This window comes from Nymphaea colorata, chromosome 10, assembly GCF_008831285.2.
Source record: "Nymphaea colorata isolate Beijing-Zhang1983 chromosome 10, ASM883128v2, whole genome shotgun sequence".
Taxonomy (NCBI): domain Eukaryota; kingdom Viridiplantae; phylum Streptophyta; class Magnoliopsida; order Nymphaeales; family Nymphaeaceae; genus Nymphaea; species Nymphaea colorata.
Window position 1 is genome coordinate 2,162,430 of NC_045147.1, and position 20,917 is coordinate 2,183,346.

Genomic DNA, 20,917 nt, shown 5'->3' on the forward strand with positions numbered 1-20,917 from the left:
TTATGTAAATGAGTTGGGATAAGATTAAATACCCTCAACTTGACTTAGTAATAGCCTGGCTACAGTTTCTCTGGATACAGAGAAGCACAACCGTCATTGAGACGTGCGTCCACATGCATGCATAGAAACACCAAAAAGCACAGAAACAAAGTCAGGCAGTTCGAACAAGAAATTAATCGAAACAGATCAGGGTAATTTCAAACGAGCGAGAGTACAACAAAATTCACAGAATAAAACTACAAGCTCATCCAGACAGTTCCAATCATAAAATGAACAGAGATGCACACACTAATGAAAGAAAGATCCCACTGACAATGCCACTTGCAACTGCTGACCTCACTGCACCACTGCAAGATTCATTAGTTCCACTGAAGCACCCAGGTCTCTGTACTTTTGCTGTGCCTCCCTGCAGCACGAAGCTGCTATTTTGTTTTCCGCTGCTGAATAAAATACACCAGAAGTATGGAGAACCACCATCTGACCCACTGATTCCAGCACCCACCTCTGTGTGGTTCTTGTCATAAAGGATTGACAAGCTTCGTGCATCTTTTATCAGAACTTCAGAAAAGGCTTCAGAAGCATGGACGTATTTTGTTTGGCATCCAATTAGACGTCCAGTAATGCTGCCTAGTGTGGATGCATCAACTCCACAGTTGGGTGCAAATACTTGTGCAAAATCAGAGTCTATAGGCTTCTTAGCATCAGAGCCTGATACTTCATCGCATTTTCCCTGGTAGGCTTTTATATACTGCAAAGCGATGCAGCCTAGGCCTGGGTTGTCGTAGAGCGAAGAAGAATTGTGAGCAGTACGGTTGCTGTTTAGCACAGCTACCAGTTCATCCGCAGGGTTGTCTGACAGAAAATACACACAAAAATATGAAATTATGCATATTAAACAGGCAATTCATGCTTTTAGAAATTATTAGAAATCATGTGTAGAGAAAATGCCAGATCATCCCTTAGTGAATGGTACTAAGTAATGTTATCACTACCGTATCGTATCGTGTATCGGTCGGGTCGACCTATACGCCGTATCGTAACGTATTGTAAATGTATCGTAACGTATCGTAAAATTAATTTTTTAATTTATAAAAAATGTTAAAAATTTATAAAAAAATAGAAAAAATCAGAAAAAATCTAAAAAAAATCCGAAAAAACTAGTGAAAATCAGAAAAATTCAAGAAAAATGTATTTAAAGGAACATTCATCATTCATGTATATGAAGTATGAACTATGAAGTATGCATATGAACAAGACATTCCAAAATAAGAAATCAAACATTCAAAAAATCAAAATAACATACTAAGCAACCTAAGAGGCTAAGAGTATTCAATTACATCACAATTCATAAGTTCAAAAGTCAAAACTCAAAACATATTGACATAGTTTTCCCACCGTCCCTAGACTCCCCACAACGAGAAAGAAAGCTTCTTCACTGGCAAAACTTGATGCAAATGGAGAAAATCTCTCCCTCCCACGTCTCTTGTAGCGTTTACAAACAAGAAAAGAGAGAGAGAGGAGCGTCTGTTCTAAAACAAGGCGTAAAAAAGGGGCCGTCGGGCCCCTTTTTAATTTTTCCCCCGTATCGTGCGATACAGGGGTGTATCGCACGTATCGTCCGATACGGCTACCGTATCGCATGTATCGTGCGATACGCATACGATACGGACGCGTATCGTCTTTAAACAGTGTATCGTACGATACGCGTCCGTATCGTACGATACAAATAACACTACTAACAAATATAACACTATCCTAATAGAAACAGTAAGTCCTTTGGCCTTTCCCATTTGACACAATGAACTTAGTATCTTTGCCCATACAAGGCAAAAGTTTGTAACGTTTCATCAATGAAACACAAACAAGCGAAATATTTTGGTAATACTCAGTTACAGAATCCACTCACAACGAATATTTCCTTAGGTGATTTAAGAAATCTATAAAAGCATAAGCAAGGTGAGGCCAAACTAAAAAAAATACTTCAGATAGCTTGGCATGTGGACAAATAATTTCAACTGCACATAAAGTTCTTGATATCTTCAGTCATTCAAATGTACAGCACAACATATATGGATTATTTTTTTTCAAAATTGTCTATTGACTCCATGTATGTGAAAATATAGAACCAAGAACGAACGGTAAACTAAAAGCACAGTTATTTGAATGGATAGACTGCCTGAAGTTGATTTTAAGCTTAGTGTGCTTATAGAACTGTCGGATGATTTCCAGGCAGAGCCTCCGATCCAAGCCATAGGAAACTTAAATAAGGAATGACGTCCCGAACCAAACATTTTCCTAGCTAGATCAAAAGCACCACCATTTCACAGAAAGCATCCTAGGCCGATACCAATCTAATCCTATGGGACAAAAGAGCACCATTATTATGCAGTAAGCAAGGATCATGAGCAAATTCAAGACACGGGAACAATTAGCAATAGACCTTATCTTAGTCCCTGCGCTTCATCATCATCATCGTCTTGTAACTAGGATTTGATGACATGAACATCTCCATCAACTGGACTTACATTAATAAAAAATTCGACCACTCTTATCGACCAGTATAATGATGTAGAATCTGACTTTCATATAACGTTGTATAAGAAATTCATCTTAATGAAGGGTCAAACAATTGTTGATTAGCGTGCACAAAGAAGATTTTGTCCTAGAAATAGGAGATGATATCCTATTGTGCCGTCAAGAATTATCATTGTCTACTGTGCTAAAACTGGTCGCTGGGTTTTCATCATTTGACATTTTTTATCAGATGCACCCACTGAATCCAAGTCAAGATTTTTCTGAAGCATCAACGATGCACCGAAACATGTCTCGCCTCATCCATGTTTACATAGATTTTCATTCATCAGTACAGACACGTTTTATTCATTAGAACACATTATTATAGTGTTATCATGCCATCCCTTATTCACTCTTCAACGATTCCTGTTGTTGATGGACAAAATCATAAGAGCCTACTTTGCCGGATTTCCAAGTTGACGAAATCATGTTTTACCCTATCTCCATGCAAATGGCATCTTTCCATATCATGGAGACTGATATGAACAAAAAACCCAGTTTCCCTAGACCACGCTACTCAATCAACTAAGCCAATGCATGTGATAGAGAAGCGAGTCCACCTGCAGCTCACTTCATAACCATTTCTACAATATGGATTCTGCCAAAAAATAGCTAGATTCTCAGGTCCGTCCGAATGAATCAGTCATCCCTGTGAGGGCGAACCAGTGGCTATTGTTCTGACTATTTCTATACAAAATGCAAGGTTTTTGGCAAATCAAGCACTTAAATAATCCAAACCAAGGAAAAACGTATTCTTAATGCGGCAATTCTCCGCTAACCCAAGATCGATTGGGGTTGCAGAAGACAGAAACTACCGTAGATTGATATAAGCACGACATTCTAGATCCGTGATCCTGGTTGGCAAACATTTGCAGATCAATATCGGTGCGACCGCGCCATGCTAGTTTACACGCATCTTCCCAAAAAGCTTCGGTTCTCGCTACATCCAATGCAAAATTGTAAATATGTCGAGAAGTTCAAGCCCGTTTGCATTATCATTACAAAAAGGAATTGTATGAACAGGAAAACTATAAGTTTATTATAAACATCACAACCAAGGACAAGGCATCCGATGGATGAAAACAAGAATGCTCCAAATCTTGGTGACATTTATTCTGCAGTGTATCTAGGAACCAAAACTAGAACACCAATGCAGGTAAGGAACTGCATAGGCATCATTCTGGAAAGCCGATCAAACGAACATATTTCTCGAATCTGAGAAAAGCCCAATAAAAAAGGAGCAACCGACGAACAGGTACAATGAGAGAGAGAGAGGACTCACTCTTGCTATCTGCGGAAGATGAGGCGATCAACAAGGGGACAATGAAGAGCCACTTGAGGGCGACCAACGAAGCCATTTGCCGCCGGCGTCGGCTGGTGGATCTCGGTCGATGGTGTTGGTTTCTCTCTTGCTCATCGACACTCTTCACTCTCTTGCTTCTTTTGGTTTGGTTAGAAGTTAGCTACAATTACAAAATTACCCATGGCTTCGCTAGAATATGGCGCAGGTTAACTATTCAGGCCTTGTGAAAAAATTTCCCGTCCATCTGTCAAGGCTCCTACATGACAGCTTGGGCAACAATATACAGTCCCACACGAGTGGGGCAGGCTCGAGCTCGACTCGAATTTAAAAACTCGAACTGGGCTTGAAACTTCATATAATGGGTTCGGTCGAGCCTGACTCATTTAACTTGCTCGTTACTTTTAACTTGTTTATTTGCTAGTAGTTTAATTTTCTTTCATTATATTTTAGTATTCATTATTATATTCTAGCCGAGTTGAGTTTATACAAATCAAGTTCTTACAACTCGAAGTCGATTTGTTTAATATTTTGAACATACATTTGAACTCGGCTCCACTGGTTTATAAACGAGTCGGTATCATGCCGATGTTCTTTTAAATCGATTGCATTGTGTTCTAATAAAATAAAATATGTAGATCTAGGATTTATAAGCCACCATTAGTAAGATGAGGAGGTTAAGTTTTACAACAGTGAAAAAAGACGATAAAGTTTTAAATTTTAATCATCCAGCAAAATCTAATATATGATAAGTTTGAATTCTTTATATCTTGAACTTAGTTATAAGCACAGGCCATGGCCCCACTCTAACTAACTTAAAAAAACTAACTTAAAAAAAAAATTACATTAGAAAAATAAAAAATTGTTTGCTATGCAATGTATTTTTTTGATTTGGGTTCAGTTTGACCCTACCCAGATCCGAGGTTGAACTATTTGGCCCGCCCCGAAACAAAATCTTGGCTCCGCCCCTGATTGGCATGTTTTAAAAGGCTGTGCACGTGAAAAAGGGACCCAATGCAAGTGGGCTATGGGTACAGTTGACATGTCTTAAAAAACTGTGTATCATGCATGCCGTGCTACAGGTGGAACTAAGATTTTTTTTTTAGGGGTGGGCCAAACGGTCCATCAAACTTATCCGGGTAGGGCCAAACGATCTATCAAACTTATCTGGGTAGGGCTAAACTAAATTCGAATATAAAAAATACATTACCTAACCAAAATTTTTGTAAATTTTTTTTTTCAAGTAGTTAGGGTGGGGCTACTGCCTAGGCGGTCCCCCTGGTGCTACTAACTACTCTTACCTACCTATATCCTTTTATCTATTAATGCTGGCTGCTTAAAAATAGAAAATATGTCACTAAAAAGACAGTTGTGGGAGGAACATTAGGTCGATAACTGGAGAATTCTCATCTTCTGCCACTTTACTCTGTTCCTCCCCTGTTTGGAAGCTAAAGACTATTCAAGAGTGCACTGCCGGCCAATCGCATTTTGTAGCTCCAAAGACAACTTGGAGGGATGCCTTCTATCACTTTGATTGATATTCAGAAAAAGAATAACATGTACAAAAAATCACAGAATGGAACAGGAAAGCTCACTACCAATCCACAAAGATTATAAAGCAAAGGCCGACACTAAAGCCATCTACCTTCCAAAGCAGCTCTCAATTTAGAGATCCAACCTCTCTGATTAGCAACTATTTTGAAGTTACCAGCATGCATGGAGCAAGATCCTAGAGCTTGATCTTGAAGCTCTTCTTCTGAGTCCACCCATCCAGCCTAAGAGATGAATCTCCAGAAACAACCACTATCTGTATCAGCCACAGCCGAAATACCCTTTTTTCCGCTTCACCGGCACGGTTTGAATACAAATCCTTCTAGAATCCACTACTGGCCATCCCCGTCCTTAATCCACAGACTGCAGGCTAGCTGGTCTCTTCTTTATTCTCTTGCACATGAAGAAGAAGAAACATCTCGGAAGAGCAATTCCAGATTTCTCTGCAGATTCCATAAGCAGAGATCTTCAAATCCTCTGCCATACACATCTATGTCGCCACTGCCACAGCTTCTATATAACACCATGAAAGCATATCTGCCAGAAACTGACACTCGAACGAAGCTTTGAGTTTCTTGAGCGACATTAGACAAAGGCCAATTCTTCCTGCGGAATTTGAAGCAAACAAACTTCCAAACCTTCCGCACTATGGAGCATGAAAAAAGCACATGGTCCGCCATCTCCTCCTCGCATATAAAGCACATAGAGGCTAAGGAGCAGCCACCCTTCTTCCATCTACCTACCTCACGATTTTTTTCGTACACAATGACCAAAATGCCTTCAGTAAAATATATAAAAAAAAACTTTTTTAAAAGGGTATGAAAAGACAATGACCAAAATGCCCTCACGAAAATTTAAATGAAACTTTTTTTGACGGAATATAAAAAAAGTCTAAAATATCTATAATTTTATAAAAAACTTTCAAAAATACCGCATCTCCCTTTTGGTGCATGCGTGTGTGCAATCTGTTGTTGATGGGAATGTTAACAAGTCGTTATTGGTTAATGGTGCAACATTAAGAGAAGCCTAAGGCAAGGGGACCCACTTTCCCTTTTCCCTGCTGATAGTTGTGATGGAGATGTTTTTGATGATTATAGCTTACAAAGTTGAGCATGGAGAGATTGGAGGAAACTTCTTCAACCATTCAAACCGTCCAAGCAGGCGTAAGATATTCATGCAAGTGTTTATGTAAACCGGAGAAAGTCAGAAAGCATTCCTTTTAGAGCTGACTCTTATGTCACACTTCCATCATTGACAAACATAAAATAATATATTCAGCTTATTTGAGAGGGAACAACATGCCATATGGATCATTTATGATATAATGGTATGCTTGTCATATATATATATATATATATATATATATATATATATATATATATATATATATATATATATATATATATATATATATATATATGTGTGTGTGTAATAACAACACTATCTCATCTAATATCTAATATATGTGTAACAACCTTGGAGGAATTTGTTCATGACACTCCCTTGTGAAATGCATATTTCTCTAATAATACGTTTGCTCTACTGCATTATAAATCAGTAGAGAGAGAGAGAGAAAGAGTAAATGATAAATACCAGACTACTTAGGTAAGGAACAAAACCAAACCTCTCAAATTTGTATTAAAAATTATTTTATACAAAATATGAATATCCTAATGTATTTGTAAACACTAATTGGGTATAAATCATGTTTTAATTCAAGTTATTTTTGTGAAAAAATTGATTTTTCTACTATCAAAATTTTGATATAATAAGAGTCTTTCATTTTTTTTATTATTGAAAAAACCTCCTTAAAGTAAAAAAATGGCTAACTAATTAATAAATGTTCCTCATCCAATTACTCTTACTATCATATTTATAAGGATACATTACAAGAAAAGCATTTTAATGATTTTTTTTGTGGGTCTGGTTTTTAACCCTTACCTAAGTAGGTTGTCATTTACCCATTTCTTTCTCTCTCTCTCTCTCTCTCTCTCTCTCTCTCTCTCTCTATATATATATATATATATATATATATATATATATATATATATATATATATATATATATATATATATATATATAAAGTTGGTAAAAATCAGACCACTTGGGTGAGAGACAAAAACTAGACCTATTAAAATTATTTATTGAAATATTTTTTTAAACCAGACCTATTAAAATTATTTATTAAAATTTTTTACAATCTAACCCCATAGATATGATTTTAAGAGTGTTTGATGGGAAAGATATATTAAGTTAGCTGTTTTCTTACTTAAATAATTTTTTGAATAGTAAAAGATAAACTGCTCTTGTAACATCAAAATTTGATAGCGTAAAGATCATTTGTTTTTACAAAATGACTTGAACTCAAGCATAATTTATATTACATTAATGTTTAATTATAAGCACATTAGAAGGTTCATATTTTGTTTAAAACACTTTTTAACATGAATGTAAGATGTTTAGCTTTTATCACTTACCCAAGTGGTCAGTATCTCCCAATTATATATATATATATATATTAGAGTTGGGTGACATTTGGAGACATCCAATTAAAACCATCCATCTTTTTTCTGGATGACCCTCATTAGAATCCCTTTAACACTGTTTTTTTTTTGTTTGATTAATCCTGGGATGAGGGGAGAGAGGATGGGGCCGACTGTCCTGAACTTGAGAGAGCAATGTTGTAAAAGGCGATGAGGTGAGGCAAGGCAAGACGGTGATTGAAGCGTAAGCTTCATGGTCAAATTTGTTAATTATATAATATTTATAAAAATAACATGAAAATTAAAAAAACAAGTAAAATAACAAGAATATTGAAAGTAGACCAATTTATTGTGACTACATTTTTTTTTTGCTTTGTGAACCATGTTGAAATATTTTTTCTGTTTGTTTATATTCAAAGTTCGTTAATAAATTGTATGAAATATTAAAAAAAAAGGCAATATCATATCATATGTGAGTGGATGACGTGCTAAGGGGAGGTGTCCAGATGCATGCTGCCTACATGTCCACATTTGGGCATGTATCTGTGCAAGCACCTATAGTATCTTTGAACAATCTTGATGGCAGCAATAATTACGATTAAAATGTGATAATAATAGTTACTTGTTAAGTCTATATGCATTATATGATAGTAATGTACATGACATTAAAAATAAACCAACTTGAGAATATATATACCCTTTCATTAAAATTGATAAAGTCAATTCCTTGCATAGTATAAATTTCAAACATTGACAAATTATTAATGCATAGAGGTCACAATGTTGATAATTGAAACAAATTGATGAACGGAACAAGTGTAAAAGAAAATACGAGGCTAGATTTTTCGCACCTGTGAAACTTTTATAAAAACACAATCAGTTTCCAATTAATTTCCTAATCTTTACAGTTCCTATCAACATTTTATTAATTCACCTTTGAGGCCATTCTTAAGAATTAATAAGCATTGTGATGGTCAGGTGGTCATTTCTGTCCATTTTCCTCTATGGCAGACCCCTGCTCTCTCTCCCTCACTTTGTAGAGTGTAAGCTCCGCAATGGATGAAAAAGCAGAAGATGGTATAATACCAATGGGTTCACCGTAACACTGCCAGTTTTTAGTTTTTTTTTTTGTTAATTTTTTATTTTAAACCATAAAAAATGGCTTTGTTCTTGAGGCGTATGCCTTGCATCAGGAGCGTACTTTGGGTTGAAGCGTATGCTTTATGGACACTTGCGCTTCACCTTGTGCTTCGAAGCGTTTTTCAGAAAAAATGCCTCGAAGCACATCTTTTTGGCATGCTGGTGATCATATTCAAAAATATTATTCAGTTTTGGCATTGTATAAGGCCATATATAAAACCACAAAACTTGGTCCTCATGTATAATAATCATTTCAATCAAACTTATTTCTTATTGCAAACTCTCCAACTCTAGATCTCAAGAGGCATGCATGCAATGGAATTAGACTACGGTCTTAGGTAGACGTCTTTGTTGATCATCGAACTTGACCCTGCTCATGAGGGCGTTTGCTATGAAGAAAATCTGCGTTTCTGGAGTGCAGTGACCTGGTTGAAACCGAGACAAAGCAAACACTGGACATTGATTGGGTTTGCTGTCGGTCCCTCTGCATCAAATCTATCAGTCTAGGTCAATTATGATCCCCCTTGTGGATGAGGTAAAATTAAGCTGGGATGAATCTCTTGTGGGGTCCAGCCATCTATGCTACGTCCCTCCTCCCTCCGTAGCTATTAATCTATCAGTTTAATGTCAATTCAGATCTAGCGGTCAACAATGAGTCGAGCAACTCGAGCTCGACTTGCTAAACTTCGGCTCGTGAACGAGTTCAAGCCGAGTCATTTGCTTAATGAGTCGAGCTCAAGTTCGTGAGTCGACTTGTTCAAATAGTCGAGTTGAGTTCGAGCTCAGCACGTAAATGCTAAGTCGAGCTCGAGCCTTAATATATATTCAAACGAGTTTACGAGTTTGTCGAGCCTTAATCGCGTTGACCTCGAGCTTAACACGTAACTACTGAGTCGAGCTTAAGCTGCTTCCGTCGAGCTATTCTCCAGCTCGAGGTTTTATTAGTCGAACCGAGCTTGAGCTGACTGAACTCGTGCTCGACTCGGCTCGTGTTTACCCCTATTCGAATCCCTCCTTGTGGATAAGGTGAAATTAAGTTGGGAAGAAGCTCTTGTGGGGTTCGGCCCACCAGTCCCGACCACTTATACTACACTCCTCAGTGGTTGTTGGGAAATTGGAAGACAAAAAGCAGAAAATGGTGGTGGAAACAAAATGTGGATGCCCTTTGCAATGATGCATTTGTGAGGAAAAATGAGATGGAAAGAGATGCTGCAGGCAAGAAGGTAGAACCAAGAAGTCAAGCTTTTCATCACGCGGTTGTCGGATTGCAAGAAGAATCCACACCTTAGACAAAGTTGTAGGTCTTCCCTCGACAATTGATAAATTCCTTTCGCTGAATTGTGATCGACAAATCTATTCACACTTTTGTACTTTCTAAGAAGAAACTACCTCTTCTTCCTTAAACCAACTAACACTTACACTTAGTTGGAAAAATACTTTTCAAGAGGATCTTATTTGATATAAAAAATCAGTTGTTGAGAGAGAGAGAGAGAGAGAAAGCCCTGAAGGGTATAGCATAGTTTGCGGCCTAAGGGTCATGCTTTGATTCATGTGAGTGCTACTCTTCTGAATTGCAAACAGACCATACACCACCTAGGTCCTAAAGCAGCCTTAAATTCTGCCAAACATGAGAGAGAGAGAGAGAGAGAGAGAGAGAGAGAGAGAGAGAGAGAGAGAGAAGAGAGCCGATAAAATGAAAATGCATAACAAAATTTGGAAACAAGAAGCCCTCTAAATACAACAACAAAGAGAGAGAGAGAGAGAGAGAGAAGAGAGCCGATAAAATAAGAATGCATAACGAAACAAGAAACCCTCTAAATACAAGAACAAACACACACACACACACACACAGAGAGAGAGAGAGAGAGAGAGAGAGAGAGAGAGAGAGAGAGAGAGAGAGAGAGAGAGAGAGAGAGAGAGAGAGAGGAAGCCCCGAAGGATGTAGCATAGTTTGTGGTCTAAGGGTCATGCTTTGATTCATGTGAGTGCTACTCTTCTAAATTGTAAACAGACCATACACCACCTAGGTCCTAAAGCAGCCTTAAATGTAGGAGAAAGACGGTCTCATCTCTCACGAACTGCCAAACATGAGAGAGTGAGAGAGAGAGAGAGAGAAAAGAGCTGATAAAATTAAAATGCATAACAAAATTTGAAAACAAGAAACCCTCTAGATATAAGAACAAACAGAGGGAAAGAAAAAGAAAAAAAGAAAGAAAGAAGTGGAGGACAAGAGGGGAGAGAGGCTCAAGTTGTACTTAATATATATTGTTTCCCAAGAGATTAAGAAGCGGGGAGACAAAAATGCAAAGAGTGAGAAGTAGATAAATGAGAATCAAGTCTCATGTCATTAATTTGTTGCTAATGAAAATAATCTTATGGTTCTTATAGGGATTATTTGAAAATAGACCCGTATCGGAAAGGGTGGACTGCAACACTGGGATGAAAGGCAAGTACTCCACCATTAAGCTAATTACTTTGCAACATTTTTTGGCTCCACCCTAGAGCCCCCCAGTGATATGCAGCTATAGCCCCAGATTCGATTCCCATGAGCATCACAAGGTCACCTCTTAACCCTTAAAGGGTGTTTCATGAGGTCAGAACTGTGTAATTCTAAAATTAAAATTCTGATTTTCATGAAATGAAAATTGTTTTTATTAGGAACTTATAGGCTTGAATCAAAATTCCAAAATTATGATTCTACAGTAGGGAGTAAAATTATGATTTCAAAACTTTAGAAATTTTTTCATCTCTCATGAAGGTATATCTTGTAAAAGTTTGAATTCTGAAATCAAAATTCACACTATCAAATACAAATAAAAATTAGATATAGAATTTTCATTCCAATTTTAGTTTGAAGTGAAATTTTGTTTATAAAATTTTAATTGTAAGATCAAAATTAGAGGCTGTCAGACTAAAACAGCTGCCATTCTCATCGTCTGTCCCAAGATAGTGTCAATCATTTAATGTTTAGAGACAAAAATCAAAGCACATGTAAGAGAGAAATTTCCACAAGGAGGTCCCATTGGCTTGTAACAACCACTTATCGGCCAACTCCGGCGGCAAATCACGTGGACGTGTTCCGTTTTCAATTGGCAAACTAAAGTTTAAAAATTCAGCCAGCCGGCCTTTTTTTTTTCCTTTTAAAAAAATATTTGTTCTTGGTCTGAATCCATCCTGGATAGATAAATGAATTCCTAATCAAGTTTTTAATACTTAAATGATAATAAATAATATAAAATCATAATAAAATATTAAAATATTATGTCCTTGTGTCATTATAAACTATTAAAGTAGTGTCCCTTTAGCATAGGAGACTGAACGATGAAGTCATCTAGATTTTTTTTTTCTTTTTTTCTTTTTTTAAAAATAATCGGTTAACAGGAACGGGCGTTTTGTATGGACAAGAATTTAATGCTGGCAAAAGGGGTTGGTGTGGTGTGGTTGCAAGTATAATGGTGGAGATGTTCATTGAATGTGTGATTTGAAATTATTATATTATACAAGCATTTTGTAAACATTAATTATGAGTTGATGGAATTAAAACGGTTGTGGACCGTGTGGTTTATAAATATATTTCATGAGATGCACGCATTCATGGCTGCAAATGTGATAGTTCAACCTCCATTCATAATATTCAAATTATGGTTCGGAAAACTATTAATTTGAGAAACTCTATTTTTTGCCTTGGAATTGCACCTCGAGTCAATGGTGTGGAGCCAGAAATTTAAGTTTGTGACACATATATGTAGATTTTTAATTGAAAAAAAAATTTATGTATAGATAGGATAGTACAATGAGCAAGCTGAGCTCAAGCTCAGCTTGAGCCACATATTGCTCAGCTTGAGCTTGACTCGAGCTTTATGAGGCAAGCTTGATCTCAACACAATAAACCGAGTCGAGCTCGACTCTTTTAAGCTCATGTCACTTGATTCATATCTATTTTTCTTTAAATGAAAGTAAAAAAAAAATAAAATTCATTAGGAATTACTGAATACGCTTAAAAGATTAATAAATAGGAAAGACACGAGCCTGAGTTGAGTTTAAACAAGTTGAGCTCATGTGCCAAGACCTTGACTCATTTATAACTCTAGTTTTAACTCAAGCTCAAGCTTTGTCAAAGGAGTTGAGCTTACACGGGCAAGTTTGGATCGAGTCTGAGTTGGCTGGACTTTCTTTTTATTGCATTCCTAAATATAGGCCCAAAATATTAGAAATTTTCAATTAGTGACCAACTCCTTTTTTTTTTTTCAATTTTTTTACAGGAGAAAAGCATACCCTGTGATAAGCCTAGATAATTGTCCCCGCTTCTTACCAAAGGGTGAAGTATGGAAAATTTGCATATTGACGTGTGATGCTGTGGCTCAGCCCACATCATGTGGTCTTCTAAACGATTCCGTTGTCATCTAACTAGGCAACTGCAATTTAATAAATGAGATCTCAATATTTAGTAAGAAATCTCCCTGACAATAAAGTCTCTTCTAAAATGTTTCAATTGCATTTCTTTTGCCACTTTATCGAGCCTTTTCAGTAAAATTATTTGGATGTTTGGACTATTTAATTGGTAATTTAGGTACAATATATGTTTTTTAAAGTAGTAAATATCAACAGGTCATAATATCATTTAACTTCTGTTATTTAAGATTTCATTTAACGTCAGTTCCTTCATTAGCTGAACCTATAGAACTGAAGAAGTCCTTAGAAGCATAACCCCATGATCATGAGAATTGGATGAAGTCCATGAGAAAAATTAAACTGTACGACCTCAAATGCTAAATTATATAAAGTTGGTATATATATAATCCACCATTACACCATTATCTTTGTCTCATGTACTTGGGGTAGTCATAGTTTGTCCTTAATTTGCATTTTAATTTCGAATATTATATTCCAAAATTCAACTTATTTCACATCCGGTCTATGACATAATAATATAGCCACATGTCGATAACCGTATCGGTTCTTTCTTTCTTAGACCCGAAAGCGATGGCTCGGTTTCAAAGACAGTTGTCCGTACACAGTTGTACCCTTTGTTAGGCATATATCCCTTTTCCAATTCATGTCCATGCATGGCCTTTGGATACAAAGTTTTCCACACAAATTTCCAATGCCGGTCGAACGCATTGCTTAACTTATATTGTATAAAAATGTGATGAATAGTTTGACGTATGTATAGTGAAATTGTAGATAGTTAGTGACTTCATAACTTTATCGAGGACATTACGTCTACCACAAAATAAATTGATTAGATAATTTTGAATCACTTCACATGTTTTTATATTTGCCATGTTGATGTAAACATACATACACTAATCTCAATCATCTAACGGATACAGTCAAATTACTCATAATCGATTATATGAAAAGTAGTTTTTAAAAAGCTCAACTTACAACTTTTTTTTCTCTTAGTTACAATTTCACGTTGAATATATATATATATATATAACACACACAATCTAGGTAGCTACTAGATCCTTATTTTTATTTAAACTAGTTTGGCTTGGTGTGTCATATGATTCATCAGTTTAATTTTCGTGGGTGTTGCTCCTTTTGAGTATTATGTGATGAAGTGTAGCACCAAGTTGAAGATGTACATACACACACATACACACATACATGTATATGTGTATACATTTACACATACATACACGCACATGTGTACACAAGATGCACCACCTGACACTCAAACTCGGACGAAACCCTAAACCTTAGAGGGAAGAAGAAAGGGAAGGAGTTTCGGCTTCTCCTCCAACACCACTCAACATTTTGACTCGCACATGTGTGTTCGTCTACACACACATACATGCAGATGTGCATAGTCATGCACGCATGAAGACTATAAATTCTTATATTAATAAAAGATAAAACAATTTCAGTGAGGCAGATAAGTGCAGTAAAGCACCATGAATCTTTCATGTCACCTGTAAGCACTACAAACCCATTCTTTAGTTTCTCATATTGTCGGCATATATGTTCTAAGCCAGAACGTTGATGGATCGATGGATCTCCGGCGTGCATGATCTTGCCCTTCTTGGTGTCCTATACAAAGGGCCGAACATGGGCTGCACTTAGCTCGCCTTCCCCTGTCTCCAAAGTTCTCCCTCTAGAGAGAAACAACAAGCAACAAAAATACCCCACAAGACGCTTGTATACGTATAGGTCATCTTCTACGCTATCCTCCCTTCTTCCGCCATTTGGAACCTCACTCCCTTCTTCTGCAACACAATACCAAAGGACAAGGAATCAGCCATGAGACATCCAAAGAAATTAACTAACTAACGAAGCTTGCCACGAGTCAAGTCTCAAGTGAGTTAACACCAAAACTCCGGCAACTTGGCCAAGGATCGGCTGATTGGCTTCGGTGACTCGGATCGGAATCGTCTAAGCTTCGATCCAGCTGCTTTATAGTGTGAAAATTTATAAGGATTCTTAAGTTTTTAACTATCTTTGGCTTTTTTTCTTTCTGTCATGAAAGCTTTTATTAGAGACGTGAAAGGAATACTAGCCCAGTTATTTGTAAGTATATTTTCACCATCAATATCCAAACATCTAGAAGCTCATGGAAAATCAGGTAACGTATATATATATATATATATACATGACATCCTCCATGGTTAGAGTTGTTGGCAAATTATAACCAAGTCCATGTTGTTCTATGTTGGATGAGGAGATAGTAGATTACACAACAAGATGATAGTAAAAATACATTATAAAAATTTATGATTTGACGAGTCAACTTGCTGACCCACTGAACGGATCATCTACTGATCTAAGTCCCATTCTCAAGTTTGCCAACTAATTGAAAAGATAGCAGACCCTTCCAAAGGCATACTGAAATGATTCAAGAATACTAAGAAAAGGAATGTAAACGGCACCAAAATAATGGTGAGAAACAACCATTATTTTGTGAGACCGTGTGGGCAACCGTCCCCACGGTTTGTATGTAGCATCTAGTGAAAAGAAAATCTGCCCTAATTCGTCCCTTATTTATAAAACGAAATTTATAAACATGATCTGCATATATTGGTAGGGTTCCAAAATAATTTTCTACGGCACCCTTCGAATCATCTCATGGGGCGGTCTAAAGTAGGATGGAGAAAAGCAGTTGGTGGGGTTGCATGGACGGCCAGACAGCCGATGGCTCGTCATGGCACATTCAGAGGCACCATTTATTAACCGCGTCCCTTTCATGGGGGCAACCTGGGTTCGGTCAATGTCCGCTATTAATAATTCGCCCATAACCAGCCGCCCTTGGAAATATCAAATAAATAATTAAACATAAAAGACAAATTTAATTCTCTCTCTCTCTCTCTCTCTCTCCTTGTCATGCTTAATAATTGATTAGGATGCTAGAATTTAACGAAAAGAAAGAGTGAACTAGTTGTTTCAATAGTTGCAAAAGTAATTTTTTGATATATATATATATAACTTTTTTTTGTTAATTTTTTTTTTAAATTTTAAGGAGCTAAAGAGAGTTGAACATGTAGATATATTGCCTGAAAGGGTTGACTCAATGGATAGGGTAAGCTTGGTAACTGGTTAGTTTCTGTTTTAAATTTTTTAAACATCAACTTCTTATGTTGTAAAAGGAGCATTAACGTGCAAGTTAAAGGATAGAAAAGGCGGCACCTCAAGTCAGTTGCGGTAAAATAAAACACTTCTCCAATTCACCCAACTAATTATATAATATTTGTTTTTGTCAATGTATATAAGTTTTTTTTTTCCATAATATAATAAGTCGTATGAATGTGTGGACGAAGAGGAAAAAAGAAGTGAATTACTCTGGTGTGGACTTGGGTTTGAAACAACAAACGACGTCCGATATAGAGATGGACGGCTTAGGTGGTGAGTGCAAAACGAAAACAGCGGATACAAACTTAAAGTCGGCAACTTCCTCGTTTCCGGCATTCCCCTTTTCTCTTTTCGCTACGGCCAAGCAAACGCGGTTTTACCGATTTAATTTGGCAGATGAATTTAACTCTTTCATGAAGTGTCACATGTCGACTTTTAATCTTTTTAATGTATTTTATTTTTTTGGGGTATATATTATTCTTCAAAAAATATATTTTTTAATGTTCGTGATTTGAGCACTTTACTTGGTAGAAGTTTAAGATACATTTAAAACCTAAAAGTGAATTAGGATTATTAAGAGGAATTGAGTTCAGCCGGCTTCCCCTGTAGTTAGATGGTTTTTTTTATAAGTGAAAAGAAAGGAAGCAAAATAAGAGGATATGAAAAACTTAAAGAAGACAGTAAATCACAAAAAGAAACAAGTTAGACCAAGCTCTATTCCGCCAAGTCGGCTTTGGTTGTCCAAAGAATTATATTAAATTTCAAATCCCTTTTAACGTGGGCCAAAGTTTGAAGATGCTTGACATGTTATTTTTTTATGAATAAAAACTAAATTAAGTAACTTAAGATTTGAGTTAAAACTTTCATTTTTCATGCCCGATTTTCTATGTGAATTTACAATTATATAAGTTAGTGCTAATCTTTACATTGTAAAACCATTGAAGATGACTCGAGAGAAAGAGATTTCAACTGTTGAATTCTTAAGCGACTTGAACTCGAAGGACTTTGGAAATCAAACGCCTTTCTCTTTTTCTCCGTGACTCCTTAACTAAGTGATCTTCTTGATTTTCTCTTGAGTTTCGAGAGAGACAGGTTTGCTGAAGAGAATCGCGGACGGAACACGGAAGCAAAAAGAAGGGAAGAAGAAGTAGCGGAAGATAATTCTCACCTGACGGAGGGCCGACTTTAAGCCGCCGGCGCCCTCTTGAATGCTGCCGAGCGCTGGCTTCCAGGTTCCGAGATTCCCGCTCTTGCTGCCCTCCGCGACCTCGGCGCCGGCGGCGGCGTGGGCCGCGGGGGGAGCGGCGTCTTCCTCTTTCTTGAGGCAGAGGTCGATGATCTTCTGAGCGGCGTCTGCTCCGCCGGCGCTGCCCTGGAGGAGCTGCGAGACCTGCGACTTGGGCACCCGCATCTTGACGCGGAGGACGCCTCCGCCTTCCTCTGCGCCCTCTCCGCCTGCGGCGGAGGGCGCCTTGACGAAGGTGAGGTCGGAGACGGAGCGCTTGGCGAGCATGAGGCTCTCGAGCCGCTCCTTGGCGCTCATTTGGATCCCCGTCGACCTCGCCCTCCTGGGGAGCCTCTCCTCCGGCTGCGGCGGGGGCGGCGGCGGCTGCAGCTTCTGCAGCTCCACCAGGAAGTAGAGGCGCTTCTTCCCGCCCTTGAGCTCGTGGTTCTCGTCCAGCGGCTTGGCCATCGTGCCCAGGTTCTTCACCGCCGCCGAGTCCAGGACGGCGTGGTTCGGGTACTGCCGCACCACCTCCCCCACGCTCACCGGACCCTTCAGCTTCACCGTCTCGCCGTCCACCTTCATCAGCCGCACCTTCTTCCTCTCGCCCCCGGCTATGGCGTTCCCCATCTCTCTCTCTTTCTCTCTCTCTCCCCCGTCTCTCGCGTTATGGTCGAGTCTCTGGCAATGGCAATGGGGAGTTAATTTAAGGACGTGGGTAGCTTCCATCCACTCTCTCTCTCTCTTAAAATGTCCCTTTTACCTTGGTCTAAGGAAGGGAAAATATTTTCTTTCTTTTTTTTTTCTGCGACAATTTCAACCAGTCCAAACACGAACAACGCCTTTCTACAACTCAAAGAAAACGAAAGGACTCTTGCGCATTTAATAAATTAACAAGTATATTTCGTTGAATGAAAAAGCAAATAATTAATTTTGAGTAGAGAATCGAGGAGGAGGTCAAATAAAGGAGGCAAATTTCTGGACGAAATGTCTCACTCTTCTTTAGACGCGGGCGTCAATTGCTATGCTCCCGGGGTCCGGGCAATCGGATAGAAGTGCCCTCGAGGTGCGAAGAAATTACGTTGTACCATCACGCATGACGGGCCCGGTGGGCCGTTCCGTTGCGTTTCTAATGAATGGGGATGGGAGTGTGGGACCCACTAAGGAAGGGAGCCGGAAAGTCGTCGAGGGCGCGTTGGGCTCTTTCCGCCCGCGCTTTGGCCGCATCTCTTGGACAATTCCACCACGGAAGCCTTCCCGCCCGACTCCCATCATCTTCCATCACACGGACTCGGACATTATGCAGGCACATGACACGATAATTAATTAACACAATTTCTCTCTTTTTTTTCTTTTTTAAACATTGTTTATTGTGTTTTGAATTTATATTTAATCCCCAACAAGTACTTAAGTGCTCGAAAATGACTTGTCGTCAAGTCGACCAAGATGTGGACCCAGGGTTGCCAAAAGTAGTCGGGCTATCGAAATTAATAGGAGATTAATACAAAGGAGCCATAAATGGCTTAACTAACTGTACAATGACTTCAGCCAACTTGAATTCGACTCAACTTAAAAACTAGAGCTCATAAACAAATCGAGTTTGAATTATATGAACTTCACACAATTAAACTCGAGCAAGTTCGTTTAATGACCTTTTATACCCAGCTTGACTTGAGCTCGAGCCAAACAAGATCTGAGTTAAGTCGAGGTCGAGCTAACCGAGCTCAATTGAGCTCGTGTACATGAGATTCACTTCAAACACTAAACTCATAATCATGCTTCGTCCTAAATTAGCATTATCTAGTTTGAATTTGTAGAAATAATACAACGTCTAATTAACATTATCTAGTTTGAATTTCTAGAAATAAAAGTCAATAATTTGGACTGCAGTATGCCGAAAAAAATAAATGCAACCTTTTAGTACTAAAAAGATCCAAATACTTTTGAATAGTGTGACCAGAATTGGGATGAATCAGCCTATTCGAATTCAATCAGCGGCAAACCGATTTACTGGAAGTAATTTCCAATGATTATAGGTACATATATTGCCTTTTAGGTTGGGCAAAAGCCACCTTAAAAAGGGCTCAAGCCCTGACTTTATCCAGCTTGAACTCGGTTCGACTCACGCATTGCTCGGCTTGAGCTCGAGCCAAGCATAATGAAGCAAGTTCGAGCTCGACTTGGTTAATTGAATGTGAGCTCAAGGTCGGCTCATTTAAATTTGTTAACGAATAATGATCTTCAGGCCATGAAAAAAAAAAGTAGTTGTAATATTATTCCAATGTTTATCAGAAAATAGAATATGAAGAGTACCAACTAAATTTCATTGCTTACAAAAAAATCAAATATACTCTGATTCATACAAGGGAGCGTTGAAACCAAAAAGCCGTTACCTGGCTTCGGACTTGCGGTTGGAGCCATATAGAAATAGAGGCGGAAGGAAGAAGAAGATGAAGAAAAAGAAAAAAAAGTATAGTGTGTGTGTGTGTGTGAGAGAGAGAGAGAGAGAGAGAGAGAGAGAGAGGAAGAAAGAGAGAAATGAAAAATAAAAAGAGGGAGAGAGTAGAAGACATTATAAGAGAAATGAAAAGCAAATAAGCCGAGTAAAGGAGAGAGAGAGAGAGAGAGAGAGGAAGAAAGAGAGAAATGAAAAATAAAAAGAGGGAGACAGTCGAAGACATTATAAGAGAAATAAACAAATAAGCTGAGATAAATCGAACTGAACTCGTTTATAACTCAAATTTTAACTCGATGCCGAACACAACTCATTTAATAAACGAGTCGAGCTCGAGCTGCTTATATGAACAAGTTCAAGTAGTTCCCAAGCTGGCTTGACTTGTATATTTCTACTTCTTACCATGAGGCCCAGAGCTGTTTTGGGATCCATCAACTAGAGTTTTGCACCACTACTATTTATAGTTTAAAAGCTCAGTGTTCAACTGACAACCAAACTTTCACTCGTTGGTCATGTTGGGTGGCTGTGCTAGGCTCATGGAAATTACAACATATCTTGCTTTTGAAGTGAATAGGAAGATGCAGGTGGGAAACTCGTCACGTCAAAGGAATGATCTCGGT

The 20,917-nt window shown here is 38.0% G+C and overlaps 2 protein-coding genes across 2 annotated transcripts; both read right to left on the reverse strand.

Moving 5' to 3' along the window:
* Positions 1-172: 172 nt before the first annotated feature.
* Positions 173-4,014, reverse strand: LOC116262818 (uncharacterized). The gene is made up of 2 exons (XM_031642325.2): positions 3,857-4,014; positions 173-852 (listed from the first exon to the last, which is right to left on the reverse strand). Exons 1-2 carry the CDS (start codon positions 3,930-3,932, stop codon positions 263-265), a joined length of 666 nt encoding a protein of 221 aa, XP_031498185.1. The 5' UTR covers positions 3,933-4,014; the 3' UTR covers positions 173-262.
* A 10,861-nt stretch (positions 4,015-14,875) lies between these two features.
* LOC116263096 (uncharacterized protein At1g66480-like) lies at positions 14,876-18,529 on the reverse strand. Its single transcript, XM_031642688.2, has 2 exons — positions 17,786-18,529; positions 14,876-15,260 (listed from the first exon to the last, which is right to left on the reverse strand). The coding sequence occupies exons 1-2, from the start codon at positions 18,470-18,472 to the stop codon at positions 15,213-15,215; spliced, it is 735 nt and encodes a 244-aa protein (XP_031498548.1). The 5' UTR covers positions 18,473-18,529; the 3' UTR covers positions 14,876-15,212.
* Between the last annotated feature and the right edge of the window lie 2,388 nt (positions 18,530-20,917).

Bases quoted from the DNA above. Each gene is read 5' to 3' on its own strand.
- LOC116262818 (XM_031642325.2), bottom strand. From the start codon at position 3,932: ATGGCTTCGTTGGTCGCCCTCAAGTGGCTCTTCATTGTCCCCTTGTTG. The intron at 853-3,856 runs GTGAGTCCTCTC...ATTTTCTGTCAG, and splicing joins ATCTTCCGCAGATAGCAAGA to ACAACCCTGCGGATGAACTG.
- LOC116263096 (XM_031642688.2), bottom strand. From the start codon at position 18,472: ATGGGGAACGCCATAGCCGGGGGCGAGAGGAAGAAGGTGCGGCTGATG. The intron at 15,261-17,785 runs GTGAGAATTATC...ATTGTGTTGCAG, and splicing joins TAAAGTCGGCCCTCCGTCAG to AAGAAGGGAGTGAGGTTCCA.